We start from the raw sequence: 25151 nt of genomic DNA on the forward strand, positions 1-25151 counted from the left end.
ACTAAATAAAAATAATAACGATAATAATAAATATATATGTCAAATATGAACTATTGAATACAATATACAGCAACTATACTAACTAAAAATTAATAAAGCTTACTGCTTTATCACTCAATCCACCCTCAAGCAGAACCGAAAAATGTGAATTTAGAAGAATTTTTAACAGTAAAATGTAAGATACAAAATAAATAAAAACAGAAAAACATAACACTGTAACAAAAAATAATTAAACATTAATAAACGGTTAAAGTTGAAAAAGATAAAACTTATGGCAATACAGGTCGAATGTTATTGACATGAAGCAACAGAAAAAATAAAATGTCAAAACAGCACAAAACTCCACTCTAGTGTCATATTGACACATGACAGTTACAATTACTAACAAGGAAAGGAAGAAAGTTAGCATATTAACTCACGGCCAAAAAAACTTAGTTCGGCAGCTTTTCAGACAGTGTACGAACATCGAAACAGCTAGACTCGTGTATTTCAGCTACTTTTATTGCATAATGTCTTACGGATTATTGATGTGGGGGAATGAGATAGGAAAAAAAAATTGTATGGCTTAGCCACGGGATTCCTTACAAGAATCATTTACATCGATAAAAAATCTTTCGTGGGTCGAAGTATAAAAATGTTTAATAAACTTCCTCTAGAGGCCAATGTCAAAATTTAAATCTTATGTTAAGAATGATTTTATGGATAATGCTTATTACACAATTTGCGACTATTTAAATGATAAAAAAACTTGGACCCTACGTAAGTTTTCCCCTTTCTTATACTCGAAACCCTTTTATAATTATTTATATTTTGAGATGTATTTTATTTTCTTCACATTAAATTGTAAAACATTTACGTGAGGAGTGATCTTCCAGTGACTGAAAGTAATGTAATATTTATAAAGTCATGGGGATCGAATTATGCACACTCAATCCGGTGGCGGCTCGGTGAGCCAGGTCGTGGGGTTCTCCTATGCGTCAACTCGTGATCGGGTGCTGCCGGGTGAAACTGATTAGCTCGATCTCTTATTAGAAATATTTCGTTTGGTCAAGTATTTATTTATTAATTTTCATCAGCACTCGATCACAATCATATTATGTTTCCACCTTTCGACCATGTACTTTGTGCACTTACATTGATAACCCTTAGACAGGTGAACATAATTTTTGCGCTCACCGTCAGCAGTCCGATGGCTCCTGGAAATTTTCCGTGATATTCCGCGAGGCAGAAATCATCGGATAACTCAAAACTTTTGTATGAACACTAGTGTCATAAGTTATATTAGTGAATCCTTATGAAATAAGCCATCAGATTACTGACAAAAAATTATATATTTATATTAAAAATGGTAAGCCCTTTTGGCATGATAGGGACCAACACTGTTTAAATGAGTTTCTTTCGGCATTTCTTCTCAGCAGTGGTCGTTACGAAATGCTAGTAGTTTGTAGCTTTGGTAAATATTATTTAATTTAGAATTTAGAGATTATTTAATTTGGTTTGATAATCTGGCAAAATAGTATAGAATGCATTTAAGTAATGCTTGAGCCCAGAGTGTAAAATATATATAAAAAATAAAGATTATCAGTTGTTATGATATTATATATAGTAATGCTGGAATGGACAGGGAAATGATAAGCCTAGCTAGGTTTACCGCTGTCCCTGCCCATTCTGCCAAAACAAATGTGAAATATGTCTTCAAGCATGAACGGGTAATGAAGCTAAGTAGGGGCGGATTCCTAGTTAGACTGAGTCGAGTATATGAGTAGCAGCAGTCATATCGCGTAATTTAGATTTCTGCTCCAAAAAGGATTCGGGAACATCACATATTTTCACATTTGAGTGATTTCTTAAATTATGTTGATGTAAAAAAATAATATATAATATTTAAAAAAGGCCCCCTAGGCAAGGTGCCCATCACACAGACAGCGTGCCAGCATTGCAATGGAAATTTGCTATGCGAGTAAGCTACCCGCGCGAGGGTCATGTGTTGCCTTCCTCGACCGATTGCTGGGCTATAACTCCGTGCTCAAGAACCTAAAATCAAATACGTATCGGGCGCCGAGACAACTATATTTTTGGGTATTTAGGCGTTCCCGGGTATCTGCCGCCATTCCCGCCTGTCTGCTCGCTGTAGGGAGGTAGGACGCCGCCAAAGGCAACCGATATCAGTCATTTTCCTGCGAGTCTTTCTTACACTTCTACAAAATAAATGTAGTATCACGAATGTTTTAGTACGTTGTAGTATTCAGTATTATGTTCAATGCATAATATAACCATAAACAGAACACTGAATACTAACACTATGCACTGATATTGTTTGTTATTATAATAGTGACGTCACAATTCATTCCGACTAATGGCGTTTAACAAAATTTGATTTTCCTCTTGTGTACTTTTCATTAATTATTTTCTTATTCAAAATGAAGCATATCAAAAAATATTAACATGTGCGCAAATGTAAAGGAAAAGACTTAGGTATATATAAAAAAATACAGTTATTAGAATCATACGCATATTGCCTTTCCATTATTAATTTATTATTAATAATACATTATATTAACAATGGTTCAATCAAAAATATTGATTAGTAATATTCATTCATCCATTACAACGAAACCCTAAAAAGAACAATAGCTGATAACAATTACATACCGCCGTATAAAAAGTACTACACTTCAATCAAAACAGCCGTATGAATGGTCTGCATGCGGCTGTGCCACAGCTTGTTATCTTCAGTCTTTCAATTCACCAGTTCTGAGTGCACTGCATTATTACCATACCTATATTTTCAATATTTTTCATCACGTGCGGCGTACGGAGTGCAAATACTCCACCAACAATAAGAAGAAATAGAGATACCACGGCGTACACGGACATCATACATACTTTTAACCCAAATGTGTATTTTCCCTAAGCCGTAATGGAATTTTACAAAGAATGGCAGAACTGTGTCCAATTCCCTGCATCTTGGTGACGTTCACCAGTATGATTGTGCTGCTCGGCAGCATCACAACGCAACCGGAGCTGGTCGTTGACCGCTACGTCGCTGGTTACGAGGTGGGACACCCAGAACTATGTCCTGCGTTCGGCTCCGAACTGAAGATAATCATATTTGTAACTTCAGCACCTTCCCATTTCAAACAAAGAGAAGCGATACGAATGACCTGGGGCGATATGAGTAAGTTTCCTAAAGTGTCTTTAGCCTTTTTTATTGGTATCCCATCAAACGAGTCCAGATCTTTAATCCTAGAGGAAGAGTCAATATACCGTGATATGATAATAGCGCGATTTATCGACACATATGATAATCTTACGCTCAAAAGTCTCTCTATGTTCGAATGGCTGAATACGTATTGTCCTCTAGTTCCCAGAATGCTAAAAACTGACGATGATATGTTTATAAACGTACCTCTGTTAGTAAAATTTGTAAAAAAAACTTTACGGAATAATGGGACGAAAACTATATGGGGAAATTTGAGCGCAGATCATTTACGAGTACCAGTGCGTGATAATACATCGAAGTACTTCGTGACGGAGGAGGAGTTCCCTGGAAACAAATACCCAGCTTTTGTGACGGGTCCAGCGTATTTGATATCGACCGATGTTACGACAGACATGTTTGAAGCCGCTGCTGACGAGCCTTACCTTAAAATAGAAGATGTATTTATAACTGGCATTTTAGCAAAAAAACTAAAAATAAAACGGATTGATGTCAAAATATTCTACAATTTGAGGATCTATGGTGATCCATGGTGGCATATGTTGGATTTTTTGTCAGTACATAACTTAACAAGCGATGAGGTGCTCGAATCATGGCAAGAACTGCAAATTAGACTCAGTTCGTGGCCGCGCAGCTAGCTTGTTAAAACCACCTGTACTTATGTATATAATATGTACTCATATATCGGTTACATCTAAGAATCAAAGTAATAAGGATTACATTGCAATCGGACTGAGAGTATATTATAACTATGAAAGAAGTCCTCGATTTTACAGTTAAAGCTTATAGAAAGCCTATATAATGGTTTTATTCGACCGTTTATTCAACCTTAGCTAGTACTTTCAGCGGTATAATTGTGTTTCTAGTATCGTTGGTTAACACTGTAGGTTAAATAAGATCGCCGGCTAAGAATGGCATAATAGTTATAACTTTATTAGCCCTATTATAAATGGTTGTTTGATACTTTGACATGTATTAGTTCTTTATAAAGGTCTCAAGTGAGCATTTTACCTTTTCCTGAGAAACTTTTTTACCCTGTTGTCCTTAATTTAGCTCCAATCGCTCTAAAAGTAGATGTGATATATAAATAAGTGCACGCGGAAACCATTTTAATGAATGAAATGTGTATGTAATATCAAGGTTTGTATGCTTTGTGAAGTGGAAACAGTATGCCGTTCTGATTTCTATGTAAAGTATACTATGTTTCCCATTTCAATTTTAACGCGCTCAGTATTTATTTAAGTTTTAAGCTTAAAATTACGAAAATGATACTTGACGACACAAATTAATAATTTTCTCTATTTTAATTTTATGACCTTTGAATGAATGGTGGTTGGTGTATCAGTTGAGCCCAGGGAATTGTAAAAATAACAAAGTAGGTATTTTATTGTAGAATATTGACTTAAGTTCACCTACAAAAATGGCGAAAACATAATTTAACAAGCAAACTGTATATTTCATTCACGTTTTTACCCGCGGTTTCGCCCGCGTCTATTTTCCACGGGATTACTATTTCTTCAAAGATGAAGGAACTATACATAATTTCTTGTAATATTTCATGAATATCGGTTGAATAGAAGCTTGAAGAAGAGGAACATACAAATCTTGCTTTAACATTTATTAAAAGACTTTAATTGAAATAAAAATAAAATGGAATTTGATTGAAGAAATCTGAGATTTATTTTAAGTCCCAAATGGTGCAGAAACAAACAAATTCTGAGCACTGGACACACGCGATCATCCTACATATAGTTGCCCATTAAGCATGGCTGTTTCAGATGCACTTCTGCAATCTTCAGCGTTTTTCAATGGAAAATTAGTGTGGATTATCGGGATTCGAGTTATCATAACAACACCTGTTATTATAGTGGCGCCAATTATATTTAGCTCTAATTAGGCTACCCTAAGCCTCGTCCCACTGCACAATCAGGCTGCATCCCCGTCAGCATTATAGCTACATCTCATTATTAGCTGTAGTAGCTCAGTAGTGACTACCCTAGAAGGTGTAAAACAGTTTTAAATAAAAATATCTATATTGCAGTTTAAACCCATTTGTATGGGGTTTTAAACACTTCAGTATCTTGTGTTACAACACCTTACGAGTACACAAACTCTCTTTAACAACCACTCTCTTTGTAATCAACCAAACCTGAAGTCATCAAAATATCTATATGCCTCTTATAACAACAAAACAATTATAGAACAATAAGTATTAAAAAGCATCAGCAAGCACTTTCTTGTAGATTTAGGTGCCAGAAACAGGTCAAACCTATAACAAGCTATTGGATGAGCGGATGTGTAGAAAAAATTACAAAAATATTACTATAAGCCGGCTGGTACTCTTGTCGGCCCGCTGGCCGGTTCGACAATTTAAAAAATATTCTTGTATTTTCAAAAATAGGAAAAAATATGACATTGTTTTGAGCACGCTTTTATTAGTTTATTTAATTATAAGATAAGATGACTAGATACGCCCCGGGGCTTCGCTCCCATAGGAATTTCGGGATAAAAATTATCCTATGTGTTATTCCAGGTTATATTCTAATCGTGTACCAAATTTCTTAATAATCTGTCCAGTAGGTTTTGTGTCAACGAGTAATAAACATATATATATATATATATATATATATATATATATATATATATATATATATATATATATATATATATATATATATATACATATACATTAGTAGGGTAATAGGATTTTTTACAGGTGCAACATTTTAAATATCACAATCGAGTTCTTATTTCACAAAAGCATGACTTTAAACTTAACTGAAAATTAAATATTACTTTCACATGGACCTGCACTTAGGCACCAACATGCAGGGGATGCGATAAGAAAGAGAAGAGTGTGAGGGTAAAATATGTATAATAAGGCATTAAGAAAGATTTCAAGCAATAATCATACAAAAGTGGCACTTTTTTAAAATTTAAAAAACAAGTATAGATCTATACATAGGGACATATAATAAAATGGATTATGTCTGTAGATAGGAGAAAATAATTATGGGGCTTAATAGCTTTAAGGGACTATAGAAGTCAAAACAATGTTTTTTGGAATTTTTGTCTATTTGTTCACATCACGCAAAATCTACTGCATAAAATTTGATGCGGTTTTCACAGTTGCATAGCAGATGGTATAACTTAAAATCTAGTATATGTTCTGGTGTATCGCGATACGTTGCTAAGAACTTGAGATATTGACTAAAATGCAAAAGCTGGTATGGAATAAAAGTTTAGACCGTACAAATTATTGTTGTTTTTATTTTACATCAATCGGTGCAATATTACTAGTGGTTTATTAGAGGTTGAGCTTTGCGATGGCTGACTTATGCGTCAACTCGAGAACAGGTGCTGCCGGGGGCACTGATACAAAGTTTGGTAAAGTATATATCTTTTTTTTTTCACCAGCACTCGATCACAATCATGTTTTCATATACCTTTCGACCTTATACATTGTGTACTTTTACATTGTTATAGTACTGACAAAAAGTTATATAGGTATTTATATTAAAAAATGGTAAGCCCTTCTGTCATGACAGGGACAGTTCTTTCGGCATTTCTTTTCAGCATTCAACAGTCATTACGAACTGCTAGTAGTTTGTATGTTTCTACTTGCAGTTGGTCGACCTTTACTGCTTAACCGGAGGAAATATGGTGACAGTCGCAAGGACCGTACAGCCGAAACAGTAACAGCTCAAAGGGCGCCCAGGTGGGAACGAACCTCGGCTTTGGGCGTTACTCGAAATATGGCCAGAGCGGTATATTGCTCAAGGTGCCTGAAGGGCCTATTGAGAGAGATGTCCTGTTACCTCGCACTCGATTCCGGCGAGTGCGGTTTCTGCTATTCGAAATACCCTGGGCCCTGCGATTACCTCGTGAGTTTCCGGAAGGGGGATTAGCAACCGTAATGGGGTCGTCTAGATCTGTAAGAGATAAAAAGTACCCTATGTGTTATTCCATGTTATTTTCTATCCGTGTACCAAAATTCATAACAATCAGTCCAGTAGATAATGCGTAAAGAGGTAACAAACTAACTTTCGCATTAATAATATTAGTTGGGATTATAGTCTATCGCCTAATCTTTGTTGGTTATTCACACAATGTGAATCACGTGGATAGCTCTCCACATATGTACAGATCCCTTCAATTTTTGTAAAGTCTTGTTGTATTATTTTCTTATTTAGTTTATTTATAATTAAAATCTTGTTAAGTCAATTTCATAATCACTTAATAATTCAAATTCAGTCTTCCAGTAATTCCATTGCATTTTAGTTGTATGTACAACAAAGGTTAAATGTAATATTTATATCTAATTCACCCATTACATCGGAACCCTAAGAAGAACAATAGCTGGTAACAATGAATCCACCTAGCGGGCAAAAAGTATTAAAAATGGACCAAAACAGCGGTATGAATGGTCTACGGAGTCGCTACTGTGGCACAACTTGCTGTCTTTCCAATTCACCAGTTTTAAGAGCATTGCAATATATATATATATTTTCACTACGACTCGAATGTGTGTGTTTTGGTGAATACTCCACTGATAAGAGCAAGAAATAGACGATACCGGCGTACGGGCGAAGCATCAAAAAGTTTTGCTAAAATACTTCTTATCTAAATCTGTGTTTTCCCGAAAACGTCAAGGATTTTTTTATAATTTAAAATGAAGACATAATGGCAGTAATCTGGACAATTCCCTGTACAGTGGTGACAATCCCCATGTTTGTCCTGTTCAGCAGCATCGCAACGCAATCGGAGCTGGTCGGTGAGCGCTACGTCGGTGGTTACGAGGTGGGACATCCAGAATTATGTCCAGCATTCGGCTCCGAACTGATGTTAATCATATTTGTAACTTCAGCACCTTCCCATTTCAAACAAAGAGAAGCGATACGAATGACCTGGGGCGATATGAGTAAGTTTTCAAACGTGTCTTTAGCCTTTTTTATTGGTATCCCATCAAACGAGTCCAGATCTTTAATCCTAGAGGAAGAGTCAATATACCGTGATATGATAATCGCTCGATTTATCGACACATATGATAATCTTACGCTCAAAAGTATCTCTATGCTCGAATGGCTAAATACGTATTGTCCTGTAGTTCCCAGAATGCTAAAAACTGACGACGATATGTTTATAAACGTACCTCTGTTATTAACATTTGTAGAAAAAACTATCCAAATGAATAGAACGAAAACTATTTGGGGGAAATTGAGCACAGATTTTTTACGAGTACCAGTGCGCAATATCACATCGAAGTACTCGAAGTACTTCGTGACGAAAGAGGAGTTCCCTGGAAATGAATACCCAGCTTTCGTGACCGGTTCAGCGTACATGATGTCGACCGATGTCACGAGAGACTTGTTTGCAGCCGCAATTAAGGAGCCATACTTTAAAATAGAAGATGTATTCATAACTGGTATTGTAGCAAAAAAACTTAATATAAAACGGTTTAATGTCGGATTGTTCTATAATTCGAGGATATATGGTGAGCCGTGGTGTATATTGCTGAATTATATATCAGTGCACGATATTAATAGCGATGAGCTGCTAGAAACCTGGAGGGAACTGCAACTTGGGACTAGCTTCTGCACATCGTGACTACACCGGTGTGCTATTCTGTGGCTGCTTTTTTACCAATAAATATTATTATGACTAAACCCCGAAGTGCGGGTTCTACTAGGTTTAGCCGGCTATACTTAGTTATAGCCAGTCTCTCTTGGTTACACCTAGGTGTAACCAAGTGCTGTACCACTAGGTGTGCCTGTTAATGTTCGGCTAGACCTGGTTTAGTTTCATCATACCGGCTAGAGCATTCAGTCGCAGATGATTAATGTAGATTTAGAATGAGGTTAATTCATGTAAGTAAATACGTTTTTTGAACTTTCCTAAATGCTGGTTCCTAAATATGAGTCCATACGACCTTATTGGTTTCATGTATATGTTTTCTTAGTGGTTCCTAGTGGTTACCTCGGTTGAGCCCGACGAACCATACATGGTGTTAGAGATATAAAAATTTCTAGCCTCGTTATTAAAATGATTAAAAAACACATTGCAACTATTATTATAACACTTTAAAAAATCCTTATCTCATTTCATCTCGGCGGTTTATTCAATTTTGTGCACCTGGGTGATATCACCAAAGTGAAAAAAGTTAAATTTTGAATGTCCTCATTTCATCTTGGACTCATATCTCTCAGGTGTAAGAATTATGTTCGTTCTTTTGTCTCCTTTGTTCATTTTGGCATCCATTCACCCATGTGATCATTGGCGAGTTTAAATAATTTATGTACATTACATATCAGATCTCCAGACTCTGTCCCAACCATAGAGTGTTCGACTATTTGGTTTTGAGATTCGTAACAATTATCTGTATTTCCAAACAATTCCCGCCATAATCGAAAGCGAAATACATTTGATTGCGCACATTATACAATTGAAAACGATAAGCGCTGAGTGATGATGACTGTAACAGCTGGGTAATGCTCGTGCTATGACTGAGTTGCGAAGGTTGCACGAGATCTATTGATGACAGAGAAACGTGGACAATAGATATGGCTTAAATTATGCCATCGAAATCATCTGTTACGCCCTACACAGAGAAAGTGATGACTCATCATATAAAAGTTTAAACCTATAATATATATATAGTTTATCGAAATAATGTTTTGTCTTTATCTCACTTTACTGTGAGATTTTACTAAATTTACGAAGACGAAAACTTACGAGAAGTTACTAAACTTTTTTATGAAAAAGAGGGAACATATATTCCTTCAGTTGTTTTATGCAATTTATTGTGTAATTTTAACCATATTTTGAGTTTTCCTCTGGAATTTAACACTTTAGCTATCTTTCACTTTATCTTTATAGTTATATAAGAAGCTTTAAGTAAGTACCTACTTATAACGATCAGTGAACAAATATTAGACTAAGCATTCATAAGTCGGTAGGAAAATTAGTTTTACATAAAATTTTGACGTCATAAGAGATGTACTCCGTCCTTTAATGAAATTAGAGATTTTGATTTACGACATCTAGCTCTTCGACTTCTGAGATGCAAGTGAGACTATTATATTTCCACTGAGCAGGTAGTTTACAACCACCTGAACATTTTGTCAGACTTACCAACAGGCCAACATACTGTGGGTTTGCCAACAGCCCTATTTAATTGAAACTAAGTAGGGTATCTAGCGCGAAGCGATCGGAAGATTTCACGACCACGACTCAATGTTATGGTCACAATATTTTTGTAATCAAGTTTCATCACGAGTGGTAGACAATAATAGTACTCTACTTGCTACTCCAGGTTATACCACACACATCCTTTATAACATTGGTAGGTCTGTTAGGTCAAGTTCTTGAGAAAAAAAGATTCATGATTCTGGTAGAGTATTTCTTTCTAAATTTCTGATATTAGTATCAGCTATTTAGAAAGAAATACTCTACCATTTACTTCAGCTGAAAGCCAACGATGCTGAAAAGATAAGAAAAGCCATCAAGCTAATATCTAAGCTATAGAAATATGTTTATTATCGTGGCAAGTACAATGTTGTAATCCGGAAAGGGATTACGCTATTTTGAATAGAAATCGACACAAATTGTGTTCAGGATTATGAATATATTACTTAAAAGCATTGTAGTCTATTGTAACAGACTCGCTGGTTTGCTAATGTTTGTGGCAATCTGAGTAAAACCTTCAGTTTATATGTAGTTGCGTAATAATCGGCTGAAGAATGTTTAACGAGCACAAGATTGTTAGTTAGATAATTCTGTAGTCTCGTTGAGATTATCAAAGTTTATTTTGCTAAAGTCATGACAAGACGATTTCAATGAATTATTGGATGTAAAAGAACATTTTGGCAACAATTTCATTTTCAGTTTTGGTACCCCACCTACCGGAGTCTGCATATTTTCGGATCTGTGATCCTTTTAATGCCGGCTCCACACTGTCGTCCAACAGATTGCCAAACTTTGGCGGCTTCGGTATACATTGCTAGGTTTCATTGCGGCAAATACAAGCACTCATACTAACTACGCAATGTTCACGCATTATCGTCGGCATGTGTCGAGTTCGGCAACAGTGTGGAGCTGGCATAAAATATTTTTCAATCAATGTATAATTTTAGAAAATAATTTCCGGGAAGTTGCCGGGAAAAAATAATTTTTAGCGTAAGTAGGTAATAAGGAAGCGCCAAATATTGTGGTGAGCGTGAATCACGTGAACTAGAGAACCATTGTCACCTGTAGCGGTGGCCGTCAACGTAATGCTTCAAAATTTTAATGACAAAGAAAAAAGTGCCTTACCTCATTTATTGACAGTTATGCTTGTAATAATGTCTGTTCGCTTGTTAGCACCTTGATGAGAGCTTGTCGAGAGGCTCGTATGGAGTTTATAGAAAAATAAAACAAGAAATGTGAATAATGTTATGCTAGAAGTAATTATAAGAATTTAGTATTGTGAAGTCGATAAATGTAACGTCAAAATAAAAATAGAGCATACAATTTTTTTTTGATCAAATATGTCTCACTTTCATCTAAGCGTTTGCGTTTTCCCGATTTCTTCCCCACCCATTGAGCGTGTTTTGTTTACTGATGCTTTTTGAAATCTATATAATTCTAAGCTCCTGGGCGCAGTGAGGCGGGTTTTGTAACGACGCGGGTGTGCAGATGAGGTGGTAACTGAAGGAATTAGCGAGACCTGCGGCGCGCGGCGCGCGGCGGGCACGCGACGTTTCGCAAACGTAACAGGAAAAATGCATCACGGAACCTTAAAAATGTAAAAGAACTACATTATCGCGGTACACCTTTGGCAGATTCGGTATACATTGCTGGTTTTTCATTGCGGTAAATAGAAGCTCTCACACAAACTACGCACCGTTTATTCATTCGCGTCGGCATCTGTCTGAGTTCGGCGATAGTGTGTAGCTGCCATAAAGAAGTATAAACTGGCAAAAGGTTTTTCTAGAAAGTAAGTTAAAAGTAATTTTGGTTCCTTTCTTTACAAAGGAAGAAAGCCTCCTTTCTTTAGAAAATTATAATTAATCATTTTATTTATATGTACCTAACGTATATCAGAAAAAATGATTAAGATTTAATAAAGTAATTTACTTTGCATATTTTAATTTACTTAAGTTTTATTATATTAAAAGCCTATGTAGTTTGGTAGCTACTATAATATCAACTGCAATATATCCGTCAGCGTTTTTATAGCAAGAAAACATATAAGACAAAAAAATCGAACGAACGGATAAAAACCATAGAGGGTTAATGGCAAATTAGCGAACAGGCAGACAGATAAACCCGTCAGCACACTATCTCTTGCCATAAAAACGCTGACGGATCGCTACTGCCCGTGTCGGACACTGACAATGGAGTCACACCTTTTTTGTTTTCTTTTTAGGGTTCAGTGTTGACTTTATTCGAAATTGATGTTCGTATATTTTTATTATGTGACTTCGCCTAAATAAGGATTATAAATTATTTTCTTGTAAAGTTTTCAAAAGACTTTGGAAGAAAATGATCCTAGCTATAATTGCTCTAAATTTTGTATGCCCGTAAAATTTCCGTTTTTAACCGGATCTCGTAGACATTTCGGGAAAGCCTTTAAAACAGGATTTGTATATAAACGAAATTTCATCATTGTACGCCTAGTATCTTCGGTCGAGCGTAGTCTGGCAGTCAGCAGCTATGGCAAATTTTATACCTTAAGCAATTTGGTTTAAATTTATCTCTTCTTTCAATTATAATGTCTACCTTCATCTTCATAATGTCGATCTTCTACATTTCGCGTCGAAATTTACTCGTCTAGAAGAAGGAAATCATTGTTGACGAATGCTTATTTTCGCAACAAACAATATTTTTTATGAAATGCTCTTATACAATCTATTTTCATCTATTTGATTTGTGTCATAAATAACAAAATATTTTTGTTAACGTATAATCACATTTTAATTTAAAAGAAAATTACTATTATATTTAAAATACGTGACGGAACCCAGCCAAGAGAAATCATTCTCTCAAGTTTTGTGTCTCCCATTCATTGTAAAACTATTTGTTTACGAATTAATTGGAGCGAGATGGTTTTTTGTCCGTCTGTTCTTTTGTTTCTTCGAAACGACCGGCGTTACTAAAATAAAAAGTCTATTGCCACTAATTAGAAGGGCGATAAGATAGGCCTTCTCACATTGTCAGGATTTTTACTTGGAGCATAGATTTATTTGAATGAGAATCTCTTCTGTCCAAGGTGTTTTTAACAACATCAGTTGTAATCTATGGTTTTAACATTGCGGGTTTTTAGATGTATAAAATACTTAGGATCCCGTAGTATCAGTAGTACTATCAATGGTACTACGGACCCTTATTATCTACCGGTCAGTAGTACAGTAGTACTACTGACCGGTAGATAATAAGGGTCACACTGTACAAGTGGCCCCTACTAATCACTTTGATAGTAATCAAAGTGATTAGTAGGGGCCACTTGTAAATTCGATTTTTCAAAAAATGACATTTTGAAAAAAACTTATTTATATTTGTTAGTCGGACGTAGAATTAAATTATTATTTTGACACGTACAAAAGAAAGAAATTCCTTCAAGTCAATCAATTCCAATTAATGATCTAAACACTAAAGGTTTTATTGCAAAACAAATCGATTCGTAGAAACTCGTGAGCATTATCAATTCAATTTCCCGTAATAAAATGTACAATTAAATCTGTCAACCTACATGTTCTTGCCAGTGCCATTTATTTTCTTCGTTCATTTCATTGATGACCTAAACGTTACACCGGTCGTGGATTCGATTCCCGATCAGGTAAATATGAACCATGTTATACAATGTTAATATTTACCTGATTTAGTCAAATAATTTGAGTTTATAAATTAATATATTTATCATCCGGGTATAGTTATAAAAGAGTAACTTTAAAAATATCAGTATCTATAGGCAGCGAGTGGAGTTGCGGGGCGAAGCTTATTAAAATTATTTTTTTATTTAGGAGACCTACAACTTTTTGAGAAAAATTACATATATTTATGGTCACAAAAGACAAAAAATAAAAAGAGATACTTTTTCGAAAAATACCCTACAGAATTAATACGACAACGTCTAGAATAAATCCATTTTTGTTTAAATAAACAGTATTTACGCACGCCTCGTACGATAAATCAAAATAAACGATATAAAAGTCAGCCTAGGATGCGGTCCTTTACATCGCCGATATTATCTACCTCGATGACATGTTTATGACCTCCACGGCACGTAATGGAATGGGAAAAAAAATGTCTATCCGTGACTCAAAAACTATGTTAAGTCGGACAATAATGTGGTTTGAGTGGATGATACATATTTGTATTAAAATTGTTGATCGTTAAATGGGATCACGACGTAATTTTGTGGAATGAAATTTTGGTGCTTGGAATGTTAACTAATAAGGTTAATCGTATGCAATAAAACATTTTAATTTAAACTTTTAATGCAATCTCAAGTATTCAAGGCTTTTTGGTCAAGATAAGTACAACAAAAAGTTTCGATGCTTCAAAAAGTGATCACGAAAAGGGCAGAGCAGACTTAGTTCAAGATACTTTAGGATGGCTGTGGCATTGGTTGATTGAGACATCGGTCAAGGATTATACTTCTATTAGTACAGATACTTATTATACTTAAACTTTCATAGATATATAAATCACCACTAAGAACATTATTATATAATTTCACATGCAAATTAAATACGTATTCAATCAATAAATCAAAATTCGAAAAGATTCCTATTTTTCCGATCCATATGTTATCGAAATATTTGGAGGATGAGTAATGGCGTCACAATAATCTAAAAGGATCCTAATGTTATTATAATTTGTGACATGATTATTAGAAAAAGAGGCTCGCCCAAGTGGCCCATTTATATGAGCCATTGTTGGTGGTGCGTGTTTGCATTGCACCTGTGACGTCTGAATGAGGTCCAACATTGTTTTATCTATTTGAATCCGATATTGGTACCGAAGTAATTAGGCATTAGCTGTAAAATATGTCTTATTTTACGTGTGTGCAAGTAAGCTTAGCAGATACTAATCCAATATTCAGATTTTCGTTTTAACTTTTAACAAATTTAATATGAAATCGTTAGCACTGTTTTACTTATCTTCCATATTCCAATTGCAATATATACACATATATTTTTTTTACACTGCACAAATTGTGTGAGCTAATGCGGATGATGAAACTGATTCAGTACTGATTGTCTCCGTCAGTTTTGACATTTTTCATTCTTATTTCACTGTTTATTTCAATTAATAAAAAAAATACCCTGATACACTTTACAATTTAATGAGATAAAAAAATTCTGGACTCGAGCGGGAATTCAACCCACGACCCTGAGCTCGCTCGCTAGCTATTTACCAATCAGCTAGCCTAGCGCACCCACCGATTTTACTTGACGTTGTCATGTGGTCAGTGGAGCTGCGCAGTCTCCCGCGCAGTAACTAATACGTTTGACACTTAATACTTCCTTCGAGGACCTGCATATAATGCCATAATACCCTTCTGACGCGGTTCACAGTGCTCGAGTGCAGTTTTTTAAAATGTTTTTTTTTGACATAAGCTATAGACAAAGGCATGTCCAGTCCATTGTACAAATGATACTCAATAGACTGAAGATTCTGCTTCAAAATTGATTTCCAATCGAGTTCCACCCAAACAAACATATTTACCCTCGTACATATATACACTCAATAGCGTCGCGGGTCCGATGGGGCATATGCATAGACACGAGCACAATACACCCAGAACCACAGACAAATATTTATGATCACCACGCCCATCCGCTATCTGGAGGTATTCCCAGCACGAGCAAATAATTGTAGATACAATATTGAATCGAACCTAGGACCTCCAAATAGTCGACGAGCGTGCTACGCTACGCCACATACATAGCCAGTCAAATAAAGCAAGTAAACTACGCCTATTTTACTCGCCTTGTGTTAACTGGCAGTTCTCAGTGGTAGGGTGCTGTATAATATAATATCTCGCATTGTGTGGTGATGGACGATGTCGTAATTATACCGCACAAAGCCTTATCGAACTTTTAATGGGGGCCTTATTGAAATTATACGGAAAATTAAAAACCAATTCATAAAAATCGTTGTTTGGTATGAATTAAAATGGTATAAATTGGAAAATAAAATTAAATGTTGTGTTTAAAAAATGAGACGAATTCCTTTCCAAACTAAGGGTAGTTTAGGGCGTTATAAATCTGACGTACATTTTTGTGGTTCTTAAATAGATGAACCTATTTTTAGTTTTGTCTAGTTAGTCGTTTGAAAATGAATTAGTGATAAATGTAAAATTTAACTTGACCAATATCGGTTTAGCCGTTTGGTTGCTACGATGCCACGACAGACATACAGATACACGTTAAACTTAAAATACCCTCCTGACGTTGGGGGATAAAAATAAATGATTATGATTAAGACATTGTCTAGGATCCTACACTAAAACAAATTGATACACAAAAATTATTCCACCTCTATGCTCCCTGATTGAGGCATTTCTCTCTTAAAAGCATCATCTTAACATAATATTCCCATTTCAGTAAACGGTCACGTATGTATGATGACACGCGTCTGTCTCTCCCAACTCCATATAAGACCGCCCTAACAAGATTCCACCTTGAGCGATGGCTTGCGGTTAACATATTAAAATTGTTTAATGTCAGGTTTTGGTATTTCTTTTGGTAATACTAACAGTGTTTGGGTTATTGCTTTTATGATAAAAAGTGCCCTTTATTCTACTCACACCCTACTCGAATTCGAATGATGCGAACTCGTATTATATGTTACGATGAAGATCTCGCCTCGGTTATATTGATGCCACATGAACTGGTTAACACAGAAATATGATTTCTCAAAATATCGTCACTACGATTAGATAAAATTCCTTTTTTTAATTTTGTGAAATATAATTATGTTATATTGCTATACTATTTGTAAAATTATAATGCTAAAAGCATTATATCAACCGTGTCGATGATTAAGGAAAGGTTTCTTTTACTGGATAGGGATTGCGGTTCCTTCTAACTGACCACTGACCATATACGAAATTTTATTATTTATCAAAACTATACATACTCTTAAAAATTCGATATAGGTACTAGATTTATGAAGGGGTCGTAACGGAGATATAATTTTCTTGAAATATGTGTTCCCTTAAAGCAATGTAGGAACAAATATTTCTGATGCTATCGGACCATCCGTCGCAGACGATGTAAATAACGTGATTGTAGAATTATTACTCTTTTCACTAAATTATGAACAACTTAAATTAGAGATTCAGGATTTCCGATTTTACTCTTTTAAAACTAGTTTAAAATCAAAAGTTATTATATTATAAATAGTTTGTGTATTTTTTAAATCCTTACTGTGTATTGAAAACAGGTATAGTTGAGTAATTAGTAATACTATTTAAACATGTAATTTATATGAATTTTTAATTAGGTTTATTAAGGTTACTGTTAATTAGGTTTAAATGTAAGTTTGCAGGATATTTTTATTGTGTATACCTATGTGTTACAATGTGTTCACAAAATGAATTTAACGTTGACAGTCAGATGACTGTTAAAGTTAAATTCATTTTTTGATATAAAGTAAACACGAAGCAGAGGAATAGAGATTTATTCCTCTGCATCGCGTTTATTTTAGAGTAGATATATCGTTTTATGTTCAGGCATCGTGACCCTAGATCTAGATCTCCTAATAGCGCATTGTTGATGTCTAGAACGGTCGCCATTCCCGTAATGCAGCCGTAGTCATGGTTTTATATGTATATTCATTTAAACTATATTGTACTTAAAAAGTTAACAATAGGTAGACTTATGAGGTATTTTGCCAGTCAAACCTTGTAAACACATTGTAGCTATACAATTATATAGGATCTTGTCTGAGTATATATTATAAATAATTACTGTGTAAATACTAAACACTAGTGATAAACACGAGTTGTATAGGTGCGCTGGGAAGTTATCGAATAGGAAATGGTAGTTTTAACAAAATTTTTTAATGTATTTATGAAATAGAAGAGTAAGAGAGGTCAGAGTCAACTTCGATGCACCCAGGTATTTGAATTGAACATGCATTTTTTACTCTGCCTTTAGCCCACAATGTTCACATGATTATGTAAACTGCTCGTCCGTTGTTACAAGTCATTTTAGCGTACATTTCTATAACAGCTCGCCGACACCCATTAAATTAGCACATACATTAATATTCATATGAAGATGGCAGCGACATCATATTTTGCATTTTAGGGTCGCTTCAGATTGTGTGCTCACTGCAACCTGTGAATCTATTAAAGACAAATGAAGACAACTTATATGTGAATTAATATTATTGGTAATTTTAAATAGAGTCTTAACATATAACAAAACCATAACAACATGTACTGACAGGATGAAGAAAGACATTAGAAACTTTTAGATTTTTCGTAATAATAATATCTGTGTAGTAAATTTTCACCGAAAACCATAATGAAGGAGAAATACATATACTCATACACCTTTATCATTTGAAATATCAATTTCAGTAGAATTTTTAAACTTTCTATTTTTCGTCTGAACGTTGTCCCGGTGGCCTTTGCAGCCTTTGAACGTTGGAATTAATTGGGACCCTATGAGCTACTTTTTCTTCTCTACTTCGCACGGTCGGTATAAGAATACCGTCAACTAAGGAGTTGTCAGACTATTAGCACCAGTACCTCCTTCAGGACATCAAGTCGGCAGATTTTGAGTTAGTCGCTTCTGCCAGTAGCAGGCAGATTCGGAACAGCCAGGCATGTTCCCAGCCAGCGCAGGCGACACTCTGCAAGTTACGGCTGCCTAAGATTCGTTCGATCTTTTTGCTCTAAGTACATAACTTTGGATGAAAATCGGATTGGAAAACAGATTCTTCTGCGTCTGTAAAATAGTGTGTTATTTCTATCACCACCTATGATACCAATCTGACACCAGATTAAAAAATACTTGAATAAGCAATGGCCAAGATGAATGACTGGCTGACCCGCTAGAGCCTTCATCATTTTTCCTCAGTTCCTATCTATTATATTTACTCAAAATATATTTAATTCTTTAAAAATGAGTATCTGAATATACCTTTAGGACTTCACGCCGATATCAATATTTTCTGTCGACACTTACATCGAAACTTCTTTTATTCTTATATCAGTGTATCGACGTGTCTTAATATGATTAACACCTTGCGGACAAGCTGTTGCAGCCGTTTGCATTTGCATTTTAAAATACTTGGTTCACGGCGATCACAGCGATGGATTCGATGTTTATTTAAGTAGTTAAGTAAAAAACAACACCTTATTGCTCTAAAAACGAAAAGTGTACAATAGGCGGCCTTATCGCTAGTGCAAACTCTTTCAGCCCAGGTCACCTTGAGGAAAGCAAATGAACGAAATTGTTTATTATTCATCTACGTCAGTTTTTTTCTTATCGATTTCCATTGAATGAGGATCGTGGCCATTATGTGGAATGTAACACACATAATGACGTTCTTGGTGATATTAAAAGAAGTTTATCATTACTTTCTGCATTTTTCAACTTGCTAATTAATCGTCAACTGGAGTGCAGGTTTCACGATGTTTTTCTTCGTCAGAAGCAAGTTATGAGTCAGATCGGTATATACACTCATGAGGTGCGATAGGATTCGAATCTATGATAACAATGTTCTTCTAAATCAGAAATATGTTTTCTTGTATTTATTGCTATTTGGTTTTGAAAGTATATTTCCATTGTATAGAAATCTATTTTTGCCGTAGGTGGCAATCAATTAAGAGTTATAGCTTCAATCCAATCATTTGCAGTTTTACGAGCGATAATATTTTTTCCTTATTTGTACTTTCATCAGACAAAGGAAAAATACCCACAGAAACACCTAATCATGTTCAAGAACTTTCTATCAACGATAGCACTAGTCATAATAAGTTGTGAAGTGTCGTCAGTATCGTGTAACGAATGCAACCTTGCCAATCCCAAACTCCAGGAAGGTATCCTGGGGGAAGTGCCTCATTTTCCCTGGTTAGGAATACTTCGGATAGCTGTACGTAAGTGACGTTATGGTTTCGCCACGTCATCTATAACGATCTGTGACCATATGGTAATGGTATTCAGGCAAGGCTGCTACACCGACCCCACCGACGGGTTCCCATCTTGTCGCGATGGTGGGGCTTAGTAACCGGGGGGGGCTGGTCTGACACAACCAGCCACCCCGGTGAACCAAGAGGAACCCAAGGCCAGAGACTTTGGTGGGTGCTTTGGGCCTGGTGGACGGTCCCCTCGGTAGTACTGCCATTGGCTGGTGACCCGCCACCAGCCTTTGGATGTGGAAACTAGAGGGGACCAGAGGTGGGGTCGCGGGGTTTTGTCCTCCGCGACCACAGCGCGGCCGTGGCGCTGAACACGGTGCGGTGGGGCCGCAGGGGAAGAGGAGAGTCGGTATGTCTCTCGACGATCCCCCTGTCCTCTGCGGCCGAAGGGTGGCTGCCTCTGTATCGGGTGCAATGTGTGGGTGTCACCTGCCTATCACCTCTTGCGCCCGTACAGAGGCAGACATGGGTGCCCTGTGGCACCCAGGATTTTGTTGTGTGTGTCCTATGTGTGTTGTGACCGCTGGTCCCTTCAGGACCAGTGTTCGGTGATGCCCGCTCCCCCCGTCAGCTTTCTGACTGGTGTGCGGAGTGGGGTTGATGGTCCGCGCCACGCTCGCGTGGCGTAAGGAGCCGGTGGTTATGGTGGTGCTACCCGCCCAGGTCGGGGCCGAAAGGCCGGCCGGGGGGCGTCGCGGTGAAATGCCTAGCGACCCCGTGACGTCCCCCATAACGGCAGCGTGAAAACGCCCCAGGGGTTTAGTGGGTAGGCTGGGCCGACTAGCGGCCCAGGAGTCCCACACTCAGTGCGTAACAAGCATTCCCCTGGGTAAACAAAAAAAAAAAAAAGGCTGCTACACCGAAGGTCCCGGATTTGAATATAATATCATTAATCCATAATCCCCCTGTGGTCGTATTCGTCATGGCTGAGCGTCGTCATTAAATAGAATGAAGCACATAATGACTTTCTTGGTAATGAAGTGTTTTGCCGTCTCTATTTCACACTAGATAGGTCATAAATTATTGACTAGAGTAAAGGCAGGTTTTCTCATCATGTTTTCCTTCACCGGAAGCATATGGTGGTCTATGAAAACTTCTACACATGTCATATTGGTATACAAACTCACGTGGCATGAGTAGGATTCGAACCAGTCACTTCTCCTATCCCATAATACGAGGCTCAAATCTTGGGACGAATTCAAACTATGAGATATATCAACACAATATACAAATCTCAAATATCTTCTAAAATGGTTCTTGCTTTTGAATTGATTTCTCTATTCTGAAAGTCACAAAACATTTCAGCACAAGAAGATAAGACTGTGATCGCGGCGACCGGCGTGGTCCTGATCACACCCAGTTACGTGTTGGTCAATGCAGACGACGTCGCCAAGATACCTATGTGGAAGTTGAAGTTAGTATCTCAAAGGGAACTATTATGAAACACCTCTGGATTGTCACTCCCGCATTCTCAACGAAGTAGCTATTAGTTCTCACTTACTAATCCTCACATGCTAGCTATTATTCACGGCTGTATCGCCCAGCGACCGTGTAAAAAATAAACTCAAATTTTGAAAATTTGGTTTTAGCTTACGACCGGCCAATGAAATTATTAGTTTGAGCGGGAATCGAGCCCACGCCCCTGCCTCAGTACAGTGCTTTTGACTACTTAGCTATCAAGACCAAGTCGGTACGGCCGAATTATTGAACGGCCGTTCGAGCCAAGAATTTCTATGATTTCATCTATTTTCAAAAATACAATTATTTGTCTCACAGAAAGGACGCCAAGGTCTACTTCATTCCAGAATACAAAAAGCCATGGATTTATAAAGCGCAAGATGTCATTTTGCATCCAGAATACGAGTTCGCCACGTACAACACGCTGGCGTTGTTGGAACTTGTCGTTAACTCGGAATGGGATGAAGAAGAACATGGTATATCACAGATTAATATTATCCTACCTCATGTTATAAATGCTAAAGTAAGTTTGTTTGTTTGTTTGTTTCCTCTTCACACTATTCCACCAATCTTCTTGAAGTTGCATACAAAAAATAAAAAATTGAATAAAAAGGTACTGGCCAGGGTGGTATTTTAGCCGAAATTATTATTTTTATTTCATATAAGTACATTGTCTTAAATAAATAGTTTATTTTTCGTTTAAAATTAGTTAATATTTTCAGATGCTTTAGATCCCATTTGTTGGCCAGGGAAATCTTTCAATACCTCCAACGAGCTATACACAGTCGGTTATACTGATGGTAAGTGTCTTTGCATCTTTATTACTAGCTTCGGCTTTGCTTGCTCATGACCTTGTGTCTCTTTCTAACCTGAGAATTTTCTGCTTTGTCGCCAAGAAAAAAGCCAGCCATCCTCTTTAAAATATAACTTAAACATTTAAAGATTCGACTGTGATTTTTGGACCGAGACCGCTAGCCTCACATCGGCCATCTTTGAGAATGCTGTTGAATTTAGGGCGAATTCGGCATAAATTTCTTGTCTTTCATGGCGGTAAATAAAAGTTCTCATAAAAACTACACAAGGTATTTGTGTCGGTATCTGTCAGAGTTCGGCGATAGTATGTGTACGGCATTACATTTGTGTAAAACAATCGTTGTTGCTAGATGTAGTATTGCTTTTATATTCAAAATAAAACCAAATTACTATGTACCAAATTATTCGGTTTCAGAAAGATTGCTGCTAGAGAAAGTGTTGTACAAAGGGCAGTACATAGCGAAAGATATGTGCAGCGAGTACTACAAGAGAATTTCGGTAAGAAATTTATTTTTTATTCAAGAAATCAAAATACAAATCCTAAAACGTATTCCTATTCTGTAACAAAAAAAACCTTATACCAGGAAGAGATCGCACCAGCGACGAGACCGCCTGTTGTACATTTTTCTACTTGTGTCTTGTTTTTGGTGCAATAAAGTCTTTTTTACTGAAACTATATTTGAAATAATATACGCTTCAGTTCCAACGAGACAAGATGCAGGAGCCCGTGCAGTACGTGTGCACGGCGACGAGCAGCAAGCAGGACTGTCGCTGGGACAACGGGATGCTGCTGATATCCAACGCGACCGGACGGTGGACTCTGGTGAGGAAAGTATTGGTAATTCAAGCCACAAGTACACCAGGGAATATTAGACGCGCGTTCTTTCCTTTTCATTACATTGTACATGATAATTACATGCTGTGCCGACCCCACATAGTGGGATAAGGTCAAGAAGAAGAAGTACGCATGGATGATGTCGAAGATCTGCCATTTCAAGGTGAGAAATGTGATAAGTGAGAAAGAGTGATATTTTGCGCAACATATTCCCTAGTGTATTTGCGACTTTAAACTGGCCAAGTTCGAGTCGGACCCGAGGATAAATGGTCCCTTACCATTATCTATAAAAACGGAAGAAAAAACCATGTCTGCGTTATGGCATTTCCCTTTATACTGTAACAGTTCACGGTTCGTGATATACACTGTACATCCTGTTGACAGACGACAAGACAAACGGACGGACAGCGGCGTTAGTAATAGGGTCTCGTTTCACCATTATGGTACGGAAACCCTAAAAACTTATCTTAAATTTTATCTTGATTATTTTATATTTTTACAATTCTCCACTGACCACGTCAGAGACTGTGACCAATAGGGACGATCCATTATGCCAGCTTCATACCCGGCATTCGATTGCTGTTTCCGTTCAGGTGGGCTTCGGGTCCGCCGGCCCGGGGTGCTCGGCCCCGGCGCGCTTCCTCGACATCTCGCGCTACATCGACTGGGTCCAGTCCGCCACCACTCAGCCCGAGGCTTACGGCGACTACGGGGGGCATAACGATGATGTTGCTGATCAGAACTAAAATAAATGATCTTGTTTTCACCGAGTTTTTATTCAGTAGGGACGTAGGTATTATTTTTCTTCGTAGATATATTTGGCCGCATGCATTTCAATTTTCAAATCGATGGCGAATGGAACAGAGGAAGGTCAAGGACGAGATGGTCACGTGATTGGTATTTGAGGAGGAGGAAAAAGATTAAAGACAGGGATGCGTGGGAGGATACTCCTGTATGCACCCTGATTTTATTGACAAAATTACAATACAAGCCATCCTGTATTTTAACGCCAGTCATATAATTTGGTGAAAAAGAATTGCTTTCCCTTACAAACCCACCAGCAGTCTAATAGAAAAGTTCTTTAAATTTCCGTTATTCTTTTATTTTTACTGTCTTGACATGAACGAACCACCACACTACTTGTTGATTGTAAACTTAACAACAACAAACATTACTTAAAATACAAATGTTCAAAAATGAATAACCATTTAGTGGTAGCAGACGAACACACAGACCCACACAGCATACATATGCACGCGCCCTGATTTACGCGCAATTGTCTCGTGAACGACTTTTTGCTAATTAACTACTTGAGGAACGTGTTTCTTGCCACCTTTTTAGGGCAAACTGGTATTTTAGAGTACATTGATTTAATGAAATACAGATGGTGTCTCATCCAGATATGTATGAATTTAATTATAATTTTTATAAATAGCATAGACGATAATAAACGAGCATAGTTTAGTGCAGCGCAGGTTGTTTCAAAAAACGGATGGATTATAGTTAAACGCCAACCGTCAAGACAGAATATAAGTACAATTTAAAACGGTTCTTACCAGAATGCTTTCAATTTGCTCTAGTCAACCTTTAGAAGTTTAGTTTTATAGAATTATTACTGGATTTTGGACAAGGCCTTAGTGGTACTTATAGTGGTAGCTTGTTTAAAAATATAAAATACCTAC

General features: G+C 36.8%; 2 protein-coding genes and 1 long non-coding RNA gene across 4 annotated transcripts; 2 read left to right on the top strand and 1 right to left on the bottom strand.

Annotated features, from left to right (window-relative positions):
• The first annotated feature begins 2781 nt into the window (after window positions 1-2781).
• Window positions 2782-5828, top strand: LOC128680923 (beta-1,3-galactosyltransferase 5-like). Its single transcript, XM_053764416.2, has one exon. It carries the CDS (start codon window positions 2938-2940, stop codon window positions 3856-3858), a length of 921 nt encoding a protein of 306 aa, XP_053620391.1. The 5' UTR covers window positions 2782-2937; the 3' UTR covers window positions 3859-5828.
• Window positions 5829-7631: 1803 nt separating this feature from the next.
• On the top strand, window positions 7632-24235 carry LOC128680922 (plasma kallikrein-like). Of its 2 annotated transcripts, none has more exons than XM_053764413.2 (7): window positions 7632-8141; window positions 21669-21777; window positions 22140-22297; window positions 22544-22621; window positions 23050-23132; window positions 23335-23457; window positions 24063-24235. In XM_053764413.2, exons 1-7 carry the CDS (start codon window positions 7904-7906, stop codon window positions 24213-24215), a joined length of 942 nt encoding a protein of 313 aa, XP_053620388.1. In that variant the 5' UTR covers window positions 7632-7903; the 3' UTR covers window positions 24216-24235. The 2 variants fall into 2 exon arrangements, with proteins under 2 accessions (XP_053620388.1, XP_053620389.1); XM_053764414.1 differs by lacking the exon at window positions 7632-8141 and adding an exon at window positions 20127-20321.
• LOC128680929 (uncharacterized) lies at window positions 18282-19959 on the bottom strand. Its single transcript, XR_008405912.1, has 3 exons — window positions 19363-19959; window positions 18969-19167; window positions 18282-18560 (listed from the first exon to the last, which is right to left on the bottom strand). It is a non-coding gene; the product is annotated as an uncharacterized LOC128680929 (long non-coding RNA).
• Window positions 24236-25151: the final 916 nt, after the last annotated feature.

The sequence above is a fragment of the Plodia interpunctella genome, chromosome 25 (assembly GCF_027563975.2).
Source record: "Plodia interpunctella isolate USDA-ARS_2022_Savannah chromosome 25, ilPloInte3.2, whole genome shotgun sequence".
Classification (NCBI taxonomy): domain Eukaryota; kingdom Metazoa; phylum Arthropoda; class Insecta; order Lepidoptera; family Pyralidae; genus Plodia; species Plodia interpunctella.

Coding starts and splice junctions, on each gene's coding strand:
- LOC128680923 (XM_053764416.2), top strand. CDS start 2,938: ATGGCAGAACTGTGTCCAATTCCCTGCATCTTGGTGACGTTCACCAGT.
- LOC128680922 (XM_053764413.2), top strand. CDS start 7,904: ATGGCAGTAATCTGGACAATTCCCTGTACAGTGGTGACAATCCCCATG. Junction 22,298..22,543: donor ATGGGATGAAGAAGAACATG/GTATATCACAGA, acceptor TAATATTTTCAG/ATGCTTTAGATCCCATTTGT. Junction 23,458..24,062: donor CGACCGGACGGTGGACTCTG/GTGAGGAAAGTA, acceptor GTTTCCGTTCAG/GTGGGCTTCGGGTCCGCCGG.